This window comes from Schistocerca cancellata, chromosome 4 (assembly GCF_023864275.1).
Source record: "Schistocerca cancellata isolate TAMUIC-IGC-003103 chromosome 4, iqSchCanc2.1, whole genome shotgun sequence".
In the NCBI taxonomy this organism is placed as follows: domain Eukaryota; kingdom Metazoa; phylum Arthropoda; class Insecta; order Orthoptera; family Acrididae; genus Schistocerca; species Schistocerca cancellata.
Window position 1 is genome coordinate 366,954,200 of NC_064629.1, and position 14,173 is coordinate 366,968,372.

Sequence of the window (14,173 nt, forward strand, 5' to 3'; positions counted from 1 at the left end):
TTTTACGCATTCTATAGGGGTGCCATTTACATTTAATTTAGTAGTCTCATTTTGCCTCTTCAAAATGAAGTTCATGGCATTTCTCTTCTTTGTATCTGATGTCACTTTTATTACTGATATTACTGTCGTCAGCAAAGGGAAAGTTTTTTTTTTTTTGCATGACTATCACTATTGGGAAAGTCATTGATGTGTATCAGGAACAGTATTGGCCCTAATTATGCTACCCTGAGTAACTCCTATACTGATTATGCTTTGGATCTGATAAGCGTTTGACTAAAATTAGATTACAGTTCTCAACAATCACATTTCATCCGAACGAGTAAATGAACAGTGTCGATGAAGTAGACGAAATTACTCAGTCAGTAGAAAGTAGAACTTCAACAAGTACACGCAGAATTTCTACATCTATTTGTACATATAAGAATATGGTGGACATTACGTATATACGGCCTCTATCCACATCATTAACAGCGGATTCAAGACCTGTTGTATGTAGGCGAAGATAGACAACAGAAATTTTTCGTTGGCTAATTGCAAATCACCGAGTGATGTCATTAATACTATTTACTGATTAAGCCAGTTTCACTAGTGACGGTATCAGCATAACTCGCAACTCACATCAGTGGTTCGTCGAAAACCCAGGTTTTCAAGAAAGCTTGATAAGGCGTCGTGTGTTATCGTCTTACAAGGCCACGTGTCTAGACTTCCTTGAAAACGAGTTTTCAGTTTTACTGGAAGAGGTTCCTTTGACTACAAAGATTCTTACGTTGCTCCAGGATTCCGGGGCTGCCGAATATTCTATTTTAATCTAATCATTATCTAGACCTATCTTCGCCACCAAGGTCTCCGGACCTTACTGATTTAGATTTTTGCCCGTGGAGATGATCGAGGGGCGAAGTGTACAAAGAAGAAGTAAACACAGGAGACGGATTGATAGACCTATTAAGGGGGGTAGGACGTCAAACTGGCCGACTTGCAGCAGGAGAGGCACCACAGGACATTTTAATTTCCACTGTCTATACTTTTACAAATAAATTCATAAAACTTTGTCAGCATGACCAGGAAGGGTTCAGGATTCACGCCCATAGCAGTGGGAGTTCAAAAATATAACAAAATGTATTTTTTTACATGTGAAATTTCATCATTTTTTTCACTTACTATTGGCTGCATTCGTTGCTATAGGTACACTTTTCTTCATAAGTAAGGGAGATTCTTCGATGAATTTTCCACAGCATACAAACCATACTTACAGGTGCATGAGACTCTAGAATTTCCCAAATCTATTAAAAACTGTGCTAAAAACTAAGATAATTAAGCATAAAATTTGAGTTTTTTCTAAACATGAAGTTTAAAATGTAACAGCTCATTCATTTTTTCATTAATTAAATAAATTCTAGAGTTTCGTACACCTGTAGGTATGGTTTGTATGCTGTGCAAAATTCATCGAGGAATCTCTCTTACGTATGAAGAAAAGTGTACCTATAGCAACAAATGCAGCCAATAGTAAGTGAAGAAATGATAAAATTTCACACGTAAAAAAAATTTATTTTGTTATACTTTTGAACTTACATTGCTATGAGTTTGAATCCTGAATCCTTCCTGGTCGTGTTGACAAAGCTTTATGAATTTATTTGTAGAAGTATAGACAGTGGAAATTAAAATGTCCTGTGGTGCCTCTCCTGCTCCAAGTCGGCCCGTTTGACGTCCTACCCCCCTTAAGGATAGTCTTGCCGCAATAAAAGAACTCTAGACTACCTCAGGAGAGCTGTACGTGCAGTTTACAAAAGAATTCGAAAGTGCATAGAAGTCGGAGATAGAATTTATGAAAGTCTACTTTGAACTCAATATTCTACTCTGAGCAACACCTTCTGTGAGTATTTTTTGGGGTTGCGTTCTAACAGCTGTATCTCTGGAACCAATGAAAGTGGAACCCACGTTGCATGAGATGTTTTATACGAATTAGTCTTTACTACCACCTCCTAAAATATTTACTATTCTTCCTGGAACATCCTGTATATACAGGAGAACTGAATACACTATCTGATCAAAAGTAACCGAACACTCCTATGTCACGAGAAGCGGACCTTCCAATACAGAAAGAGGCGAGGAGCACGGCGTTTTCAGTAGAGAAGCAGTAATAGCAGAGCGAGTCGCAGTCACTAGATGCCACCTGCGTAACCATCCATCAGGGATATTTCAAAACTTCTAAAGTTGCTCAAGACGACTGTTGTTGATGTGACTGAGAAGTGAAAACGTGAAGTAACAACCACAGCTAAACCAAGACCAGGCAAACTTCATGTAGTGGCGGACAGCTGCCGTCGAGTATTGCGTAGGATGGTTGTAAATATCGAATTAAATCAGCGGAAGGAATCACTCATGCGTTCCAGAGTGCTATCAGCCGCCACGCAAACACAATAACTGTGCGTAGGGAGTGAAAAAGAATGGGATACAACCGTCAGGCAGCACATCATAAACCACAGATTTCAGTAGTCTTCAAGATGTGTAAAGAGTGACGCACTGGACTGTGACTGGAAATGACTGATTTGGAGTGATAAATCACGTTATACCGTGTGGCAAGAAGATGTGGAGTGGTTAATCACGATATACCCTGTGGCAAGAAGATGGAACGATTTAGAGCTGGCGAATTCCTTAATGCGCTACCTAGTATCATGTATACCGGAAACAGTGAAGTAGGGAGGACCTGGTATTAAGGTACGGGGACGTTTTTCGTGGTTAGGGTGAGCTTAAGAAGACGCTAAATGCAGAAGGATATGAACACATTTTACAGCATTGTGTGCTGCGTATATTAGAGGCAGATTTCGGAGTCGATGGTTGTATGTATCAACATGACAATACACACTGTCATAAAGCAACATCTGAGAGGCAATGGTTGGTGGACAGTAATACCCCTGGAATGGTCTGGCCTGTCCAGAGCCCCAACCTGAACTCGACGGATCACCTGTGAGACGAGTATGACCGTCGACTTCGGTCTAGACCACATGCTCCGACATCACTACCTTCTCCGGTTTCGGTGTTGGAAGAAAACTGGGCCGCATTTCCTCCACAGACATTCAGGCACCTCACTGAAAGTGTCCCTATCAGAGTTAAAGGCGTTATAAAGGTGAAGGTGAACACATTCTAAATTAATTTCCATTAATAGGTGTTCGGATGCTTTTGATCACATATTGTACATCGATAGCAGTTTTCCTCTTTTTTTGCCGGCCGGTGTGGCCGTGCGGTTCTAGGCGCTTCAGTCTGGAACCGCATGACCGCTACGGTCGCAGGTTCGAATCCTGCCTCGGGCATGGATGTGTGTGGCGTCCTTAGGTTAGTTAGGTTTAATTAGTTCTAAGTTCTAGGCGACTGATGACCTCAGAAGTTAAGTCGCATAGTGCTCAGAGCCATTTGAACCATTTCTTTTTTTTTAATTTTTGAAAATTTATTTATTGTTCCGTGGGACCAAATTAAGAAGAAGTCTCCATGGTCATGGAACGAGTCAATACATGAAATTATAACACGATAGTAGAAACAGATAAAATGAAATATAAGAAACATATTCAAGCGACAAGTCGTAAGTTTAAATAAAGAAAATCAACAATGTAACACAGGAATTTGCTTAATTTTTCAGCTCTTCCAGGAGCTCCTCGACAGAATAGAAGGAGTGAGCCATGAGGAAACTCTTCAGTTTGGACTTAGAAGTGTTTGGGCTACTGCTAAGATTTTTTAGTTCTTGTGGTAGCGTATTGAAAATGGACGCAGCAGAATACTGCACTCCTTTCTGCATAAGAGACAAGGAAGTGCATTCCACATGCAGATTTGATTTCTGCCTAGTATTAACTGAGTGAAAGCTGCTAACTCTTGGGAATAAGCTAATATTGCTAACAACAAACGACATTAAAGAAAATATATACTGTGAGGGCAATGTCAGAATTCCCAGACTATTGAATAGGGGTCGACAAGAGGTTCTCGAACTTACACCAATATAGCTCGAACAGCCCGTTTTTGAGCCAAAAATACCCTTTTTGAATCAGAAGAGTTACCCCAAAAAATAATACCATACGACATAAGCGTAAGAAAATATGCGAAGTAGACTACTTTTCGTGTTGAAATGTCACTTATTTCAGATACTGTTCTAATGGTAAATAAAGCAGCATTTAGTTTCTGAACAAGATCCTGAACATGGGCTCTAAGTTATTGCAGACAATATGGCTTATTTTCTGATGTATGCAATTAATTTTAAGTTTTGGTAGCAGACTAACTATAACCACGACTTTTTTGTGGAACTGTGTGCTTTTTCCGTGGCATTTGAAATAACCTTGGAAGATAACTTCAACGACAGAACATGTGTGGAGCTTGGTCAAATTGTGACAAGGTAACAGCGCCGCAAACCACTATCCCATCGTCAGAAGAAGTGGTCCCACAAACTCCGACGCTACTGCACCAAATGCAAGTAGACTCTTAGCAAAGGTATGGTTGGTTGATTTATAATTACGATTGATATCAGGTCTCAAAACGTTAATCCTGAGCACTGGTACATGCTATAAAATGATTCCGGAAAGACGATACTCCCGATTGAATTTCAACTGGACGTATCGCATTACAGGACGTGATACACGAAATTTAAGGTATTCAGAATATTAGGTACTTCCTTGTAGATCTCTTGTTTGAAGTTTCCTCACAGATAAAATTCAGGTGGGCAGATGAGAGGGCTGCCATTTTGTGCTTCCCTAACGACAGACCCAACGATCTTCAACTGCTCTGTTAAGAAGGTCTGTAATTAGCCGCAGGATACAGGTATTCTTTCCAGCAGCAGTCGTGAAAGTGTAGACCGAAGGAACGCAAGCGGAACGTCACGCAATGACACTGGCGGAATCCGGGACGTTGGATGGCGTCGAACGCGTCAGAATATCTCATAGCAACACAGCCCGCCTAATTGCAGTAGCCTCAGGAGCGGTAGGGTGCGAGCTCTCGTTTACTGTCGAAGGGATGGCCCGGCTTCAGGCGTTGGCCGCTATAATGTCGACGCTCTGTTGGATACCGTTTCTGGACATGGATTCGGATCCTCCATTTCTTCTTCAAGGCACCCTTTACAACCTTTCGAAATTTGTTTTGTTACAGCCTGCATATGTGAGCTTAGGTCACAGGTAAACCTTGTGTAGGCATCCTCTTCTTTAGAGCGGGATGGGAAGTTGAATACGACATCGAATGACTTTGGAAGTAACTGAGCCCTCCTGATCGAGCCGTTCTATTGTTACTGCTTCTCTACTCACCACAAAACACTCTCCTCCTCCTTTTATATTGGCGGATATGCCTCTCGTGATATTTAGTGGTCACTTACACATTACATTGAAGATAGGACCGTGCAGTTACTTTTGGTCAGATAGTGTATTTAGTCGTCCTCGATATACAGGGTGTTTCAGAAGGAATAGTGTTTTAGGAGGCTCGAGTATAGACTAATTCGAATAAAATATTCCATACAATATGTGATCCATTTTTATTGGTTACAGAGTCATAGGTGTTAGAATGCAACCCCAAAAAATACTCACAGAAGATGCTACTCAAAAGCAAATGATTAAGAACGGTGCATGCTGCAAGATATCCCAATAGATGTCAAGCGTCTCGGCAGTTATTTATCAACCTCTTCAACCAGTTACGTGAAAGTGGTAGTGCAACATAAGGACAGCGTAACAGAAGGAAACAAATGACGGCAGAAGTGGGGGAAGTTAACGTTCTTGTTGGGAAATTAATGTTCTTGCTGCAGGTGCAGTTGATCCGCAGGTCAGTTCCCGCGCAATCGCACGAGGAAGTGCCACGAGTGGGCAAGTGTCCTACGCATTCTCCATCGACATAGATTCCATCCCTGTTCACATCTCTCTCCATCAAGAGTAGCTTGGAAACGATTATGAGAATAGCGTTAACTTCTGTACGTGTACATTAAGACTGGATACTCCAGATGTTTAATGCATCTTGTTTAGTGCCGAAGCCACTTCGTCAAGTGGAATGTCAGCGTCCATGGAGTGCAAACGTGTAGTGTGGGAAAGTAAACCATCGCCGGCCGGAGTGGCCGTGCGGTTCTAGGCGCTACAGTTTGGAACCGAGCGACCGCTACGGTCGCAGGTTCGAATCCTTCCTCGGGCATGGATGTGTGTGATGTCCTTAGGTTAGTTAGGTTTAATTAGTTCTAAGTTCTAGGCGACTGAGGACCTCAGAAGTTAAGTCGCATATTGCTCAGAGCCATTTGAACCATTTGATAGTAAACCATCAGCTCATAGGCCCGATTTTCATAGACAGTACACTGAACGCGCACAACTATCGCAGTCTCCTAACAGATCATCTTCCATGGATGTAGAAGACGTTCCTCTGCAAACTAGAAGGAAAATAGCGTGTCTTCACGAATTGTTTCCAAATCGTTGGATTGGACGCAGTGGACCTGTACCTTGGCTGACCTATTCCCCGAATTTGACGCCCGTAGACTTTTTTCTGTGAGGAAAGCTGGAAGACGCTTTCTACAGGGACATACCAATTACACCCGATGATAAGCAACGACGTATCACTGTAACCTGTCCGAACATTTACGCTGAAATGCTAGCACGTATGCTGCAGTCGTTCCATACCAGACTGGAAACGTGCATTGCCGCAGCCGCTTGTCACTTTGGCACAACCTGTGATGGTCAATTGTCTCGTTACTGGTCAGAATCCACATAGTGTACGCACTTCTTTACTGTGTGTTACCACAAGTGTCGGCGGGGGAACTTTTCGAAGTACGGTATCTCGTAAACGATTCGCACTAGAATCCTGAACAAACTTCACTGACATTCTAATTTATTCTACTTTAAGTCTGTTAGTGTGAATAGGCATTGTTGCATTTAGAAAAGTGTATTTTTGCACAGAAAATACACTTCCTAAGTATTGCCTACAGTATGTTGATCGGCTAACAATACAAGCCCCTGAGTACCAATCCATTCTGGGAAAACCGCACATCAGTAGCACTTTCCGTTTCCTCAATATATGCAGTGCAAGTTTTAGGCAATTCAACCTGTATATGAATTGCGTTATTTTTGTTGTTCGTAAATTGTAATACCAAGACATGTTCAGTATCCTTGTAAAAGTGATCTATGGATGAATAAAGCTGCTGCTACTGCTAGTGTTACTACTACTGTACCAGTCTCGTATAATTAAGTGAAAACATGAGTAAAAATGATTACTCTGCAAGGTTGCAGTACTTCCAGGGAATATGTGATCATTTTGAATGATCACGTCTGTCCCATGATACGATATTTGTTCCGTAATGGTGATGTTGTGCTCCAAGACCACAGGCTCCTGTTCACAGTCCTCGCATCGTCCAGTTTTGTGAGAACGAGGATGAATTGTCGCGCCGGCCCCGACCACCATAGTCACCAGATTTCAATATTATTCAGCCTTTGTCGTTTACTTTGGCGAGAAGGGTGTGTGATCGCTATCCATCCCCTTGTTTTCCAGTAAGACTGGTATAAGATTCCCTTTATGTATTCATTTCGAGACAGCTGGAAGGTGTGCAGCTCACACCAGCTATCTGAGTAGCTGTCTCTAACGTGTAGTGCACACCAGAGCCATTTAGAATGACCCTACAGGTCACTTGTTACATGAAAAATATCGGATCATTTGCATTTTATTTTCGCACTAATAGAATTTCACTAAGATTTATACCATTCTTTTTCAATAACGGTTACGAAAACACAAATGGACAAAATATTTTGGAAATAAGTTCTGATGAAAATAGTGCAGTGCTTGAGTTTCAAATTAGTTCCAGTGTTAAATTGTCGGAAATTCTTTCATCTCTGTTGGAAAAGAAAAAAAATAAAGTACTTATTTTCTATACAAATGAACAAAATTGTCATTTTTTTTGGGGGGGGGGGGGTGGATTAGTGCAGACGTTAATGTACTATGCCTTACCACATTTCGGAACATCACAATAACTATGAGCAATAACGTAAAGCCAAGTAGTTCATTATCAAACGACGACGTGAGACTTTAATAAGGGAAAGAATAATTTCTTTACCGAAGAGTTTCTTCAAACTCACATGAAAAAGGCAGCACAGTAAAGCAACATGTTAGTTCCCAAACAGACGTTTTTTTGTTGTAGTAAGGGACCGCGTCACGGTGAATACAACGGTTCTCATTAGATGAGATTGGGCGTGATCGGCTCTGGGGTGGGTGACTATCCGGGTCGCCATGCGCTTTTGACCTCCCGGCATGCAGTTAGCCTCGTGATGCCAACTGAGGAGCTACGCGATCGAGTAGTGGTGGCTCCTCGTCATGAAAACAGACAACGGCCGGGAGAGCGGCGTGCTGCCCCTCGGATTCTGCGCTTAGCGTTCCACTATCCAACAATCCCTCCGCATGGTGGAATAACATTTGTCTGGCCAGGGCAAGGAGAGAAACAACAGGGACACTATTCCTGGACATAGAGAAGACATTTGACTACGTCTGGCACGATGGCCTAATTTACAAGCTAGATCAAATACGGCACCCAGGACACATAATCTGGATCATTAACTCTTCGTTATAGGACGGCAGTTCTACATAAGGAACGGAAACATGTTCAGCCAGATACGGCAGATTGCGGCTTGAGTCCCGCTAGGCTCGGCTTTGGTCTCGTCCCTTATATCATCTACACAAATAACATTCGGAAGCAGGCTGACGGAGAGGCTGCTCTCTATTCCGATGACACTGCCATATGCAAAAGTAGTCGCAGATTCCTCCACATACACCGCAACCTACAACACCTGGATAAGATTACACAGCGGTGTAACCGATGGAAGATGAAGATCAACCCCACAAAGTGCCAGACGATCTATTTCATCCCCAAAATCAAGCTCCCTGATCGTCAACTCACCATTGACGCCAGAGAATTGATCTGGAGAAGTTCAGTAACGTACCTTGGCCTTGAAATAGATGGACGCCAAACGTGTAACAAGTATCTCACCACTGCAGCGAACAAAGGCTGCTCACTTTTCTGTAGGCTGCATCCTCTCGTGAAAAGTGACGGATTAACCGTTCAATGCAAACTCCTCCTCTAGCGCTAGCTTATACTTCCAGTCATCTTGTATGGTTCGTAAGTGTGGTCTATGCGGCCAGACACAGCACTAACACGACTGCAGCCCCTCATAAACAAAGTTTTTCGTGTCAGCTCCGATGCTGGCTGATATGTCCCCAACACACACATAAGAGACCTTTTATGGCAACGCACCATTTAAAAAACTCATTCAGAACGAATCCACGAAATTTTACGAAACATCACAAACCTCGCCCCACATTCAAAATTTAGGACACGAACCACCAGAAGCTTCTCACAAACACCTTCACGCGCCACGTTAGGGACCAATAACATAGAGACAAAAACACCAAGCAGACGCTTACACACTGAAAACACACAGACAACCGCAATCCCTCATCTTCACGAAATCCCCTAGCACCTTCTGAAGTTAGATGGACACAGCCTACTGGTACTTCATACACAACATATACAACCATAGCCGTTGCCTCGGTTCCTTGAAGTTGATCATAGGATGGTTGCGGTTGCAGGAAGATGGCGGCCGGGCGGGAGAGACAGCTGCCTTGGCTGATGCTAGCGCTGCTGCTGGGCGCCGTGTCTGCTGGGGATTACAAGGAGTGAGTACCACACATTCACCAGCACCTCTGTAGTTTACACACGTACTTTCAGTCTGGATATACAATGGATATAAGTTCTGGACGCACTTTGCACGGTTCCCATTTATGTATAATGCACTAAATAGATGCTTTCACCAAGCCAGAAATATTGGATTTTAATTTACTCAAAGTATCTCAAACATGTAGGATAAACAATGATGTGGACGGTGGTGGATCCGAGGCTGAGTACTTTGAGATAAGAAACATGTGGTGAAAATCAATATTTCGGGCAATACAGTGTCTTGAAGGAGCAGTACATGAGAGGCATATGTTTCTACTCTGCTTATGGTTCATAATGCAAATCTGTCATTCGCATAGACTTACGCCAGAACTGGCTGAGTTCCACTAGAAAGAACTGTTCACACAGTAGAATTTGGTGAGATGGTGTTGGATCGTGATCGAAAAGATTATTTCACAGTACCTGTCGACTTGCCTCTGAAATGCCAAATTCAAAGAACTGGTGGAGAACTAAAAAAAATAATAAGTGTGGAAGCAATGAGATCAAATGATTTTACACATAAAATTCCGTTGTATTGTATGTATTGAGACTATCAATTATTACTTAGAACATTTACTATGAGCTTACATTGTTGTTAGGTTAAGTTGTTTATGCCAATAAATAAATAAATAAATATTCATATTCAACCCTTAGTTCCTTACCTCAATGGAATAAGTTTAGGATCTTCTACCATCTGTTAATTTTCACCCCAAAGGTTATTGACACCTTTTTCATAGAGCATAGTTACCCACACACAGCAATGACATGATGAAGTATTAATTTTTGCGAAAGTAATTTGTGCTAAGATATGGTGTCTTGGTTGTGGATCAGATACAAGCTAATTTTTGTTCTTGTTCTTTAATATTCTTCAACATTGAATTCGTACCATTTTCAGAGGCCTGTTGATATCAGTCACCAAAAACATTTGTCTTCTGTAGATAGGGATGACTGAAGTTACTGAATTTGCCTGATTCATGTAAGATTACACACAAAACTATTCTTTGCCAAAGGAAATTTTGTGTTATATCTGTGTTAAATATTAGGTTGCTCAACACTACATTAAGCTAATTTATGTGGAGGGTCTGTAACTCTCAAAACATACATATGAACATATTTTTCAGTTTATTCCCTCCAGCAATGGAGCACTTCCTATTATATTATGATAAAATCCTAATACATACTTCAATGAACCATGGTCCTCCTGCAAGCTTCGTCTTGCAAACACCATAGTACACAGTAATCGTTTCTTGCTTTAATGGAAATAGGAAGAAATGAAAACGAAGACATCTGAGGCGGTATTTAAACACCAGCACAGTCTTTTTATTTGAAGTGATACTTCAGTTTTTCGAACGAATCGTTAGCAGTTGAACATACACCCTCCTTGTAGAATTACCACTAATTATCTACGCACACCTGGAGGATTTTAGAATTATAAACTCAGTGATGTAAGAATCTTAAGTTTGGTTTCAATTACAACTACTCTTAGCTATTTGATTTACGTTTTTATTACGGAAATGAAATATTATTACGTTATGTCATTTAACAATTACAGTTTTCAATCATTGTTTTGTCTGGGACTTTAAACAAAAGGCACAGAGAAGGAAAGACACTTTTATGTAAAGCTGGATCCAGAGGTACTGTTGACTGACTGATCTTTAATAGCTACAGCATTTGCAAGACACGCTGAATACTGTTTCCTTTACAGGTAAATGCCATATAATAAGTGTAATGAAATTCTCATTTCCTTGGCAGGTAAGGAATGGGATGAAAATTTATCTTGTGTGTTACATGTACAAGTCATTCTGCAATTATGAAAAAAAGATGTAAGATAGGAACTATCATTTCTCCATTGTTTATGACAGTTTGCTTACAAAAGACTGTATAAGCCAAAATTTTGGGGCAGGCAGCAGCTTTAATCTACTGCTGCCAGAAACCTTTTGGTAAAAGGAATAGGGCCATTCAACTCAATTTATGAATTAAAATTTAACTGAATAACATGAGATAAAGTGAGAACACTTATAAATTTTAACCAAATATTAAAATGATTGAAAAAATTTAAAACCTCACACAAGAAAAAATTAAAATTTTAGATAAAAAATAGTCACAACCTTTTTTATTTTTAAAACTATAATTTTTCAGTATTTCATTTTTTTAAATGTAATAAACCTTCTATTTTTTAAATCTAATAATTTCTTTGTTTTCATTTTTAAAATCTAATATACTTTTTATTTTTCATTTTCAAAAATGTAATTATTTATCATTTTTTTAAATCTAATAATTTTTTTTATTTTTCAGTTTTTAAAATATAGTATGGTTTATTTCCTTATAAATTATAGCATAAAACACAGAAGTTGTATAAATTAGCTCTCCGAAATCTAGCATTCATCTCGTTTTTCTTTCTTTAAAAATGTAATAAATTATTAAAAATAAAATATGACGACCATGTGGTACAAATTTAACTTACACAAAAATAATTTTGTTGAAAGAACAGAAAACCAAGAGAGAAACAAGTTAAATGTAATGTTTATAAATATTGTTTTAAGCCATCTTTAAGCATAGAACATAATGATGGTGTTGATAATTTTGTAGATGTTTATTGTGAAGAATGGTACATATTGGGATTTTATAGTTATGAGGAAACAGATACAGATGTTTGGAAAGAATCTGAAAAGAAAACAAATTGTCTCCTTTCTATGACTATAAAAAATAGCGAATTATTATGAGGCGATAAAAATCAAACTCTCTCTTATCTATTACTGCAAGAAATATAGAAAATTATTGTTATTATTATGAGGAAACAGTCTTATGAAATTTATAATGAACCAAAAATAGTGAAAGATTATATTTTTTCATGCATATTAGTTTTAAAATTTCCCCATTCAATAACCGAAGACTCTGAATGTGAATATTTGAACATTATCACATTAATTCTTTTCAGGAAAAATAATATAAGCTAAAGTATTATTAGCAATTTTATCAGTAGAAATAGCACATAATTTTATAGTTGTTTTTTATTTGTCTCAAATTTTTTAGTCATATTTGCAATATAAATAGGATAATTCGTAATGAAATTATATAGATTTATATCACAATCTCCTTTTAATTGTGTATTCGTTTAAAATCATCAAATGAATCATAAGCTTTTCAAAAATTATTTGATGGATCTTATTTCCACATTTCTTGAGGACAAATTTCATTTCTTTCATTTCATATTCAGTAATTTTTACATTAACAAATAGTGAGGAATCAACTTATTTATATTGGTATGGTTGTACTTGATTTATCAAAAGAATTAATGAATGATTTCCACTACAATATTATGTAACCAAAATATTCAGGAAATATCAAAATTTATTACCATGGTACTGATAGTTTATCCAGAAAATAATATTTATAATATACATCAAAATAAAAAGTGTTGGGAAAAATGAAAGATGAGCATGAAGGAAAAATAACGGAAAAATTTTGTGGTTTAAGAGCGAAAAGATATGCATATAAAATTGGTGATAAGTAAGGGAAAAAATCAAAAGGAGTGAAGATATGTGTTATTAAAAATAAAATAAGATTATGAGATTATAAAAATTATTTATTTAACAATAGAGAACAATGCATTTAATATAAAGTGAGAAACACAAACTTTATGAAATTGAAGCCAATGAACAGGTACTGAGTCCATATGGTAATAAGAGATATGTTTTAGAAAATAAAATAAATACATTACTGGATGGCCATTATTCAGTTCAATAATTATATAATTATTTTATTTAAAAATTATAAAATTATTGTATTTAAGCCATTATTTAATAATTTCTCTACATAGATAAATGAATAACATTAATCACCTTCCAGACAATCATATTTGGTGTCTAAAATATAAAAAATTGACTGACACACATAATCCAAATAGAATAAAAAGAAAGGAATAGAAAACAAAGAACAGAATATGTCTGTTTAGTAGTAAAAAAAGTAAATTTGTTAAAAAATTTGTAGGTGCTGTAATATGGTCTAATAATAATATTTGAGAAGAAATAATTAATTAATGACAGAAACTGATGAGAAAAAATTTTACAAGCAGAAATGTTATTTCTTTGGTATAGATCATTTATGGCAAATTGATGTAGTAGGAGAGCATTCAGGTAATTTAAAAGGAATTTCAAAAATAAATGAAGGATATTAATATTTATTGACTATAATTGATGTTTTTTTTCAAAATTCGCTTGGGCTGTCCTAGGTAAGGTTATAACAGGTAAAAAGTAACTGATTCTTTTGTAAAATTTTAAAATAAAGGCATCCAAAAAATTTACAAAAAGGTAATGGACAAAAATTTTATAGCAAAGATTTTCAAGAATTTTAGAAAAAAATATAAAATTAATCATTATACAACTATTAGAGAATTAAAAGGATCTGTTGTTGAAGTCTTTAATAGAATATTAAAAGAAAAATGTGACAATGTTGATTTACAAGGAAATTATAAATGGATCAATA

The 14,173-nt window shown here is 38.0% G+C and overlaps 1 protein-coding gene across 3 annotated transcripts in view; it reads left to right on the forward strand.

Annotated features, from left to right (window-relative positions):
- The window catches only part of LOC126184933 (glycine receptor subunit alpha-2), a 476,927-nt gene that overhangs the window by 73,804 nt on the left and 388,950 nt on the right, over window positions 1-14,173 (forward strand). For all 3 annotated transcript variants that reach the window (XM_049927604.1, XM_049927607.1, XM_049927606.1), the window contains exon 2: window positions 9,565-9,651. In XM_049927604.1, coding sequence (XP_049783561.1) covers window positions 9,569-9,651 — 83 coding nt within the window. In that variant the 5' untranslated portion in view covers window positions 9,565-9,568. The remainder of the gene's footprint in view (window positions 1-9,564; window positions 9,652-14,173) is intronic.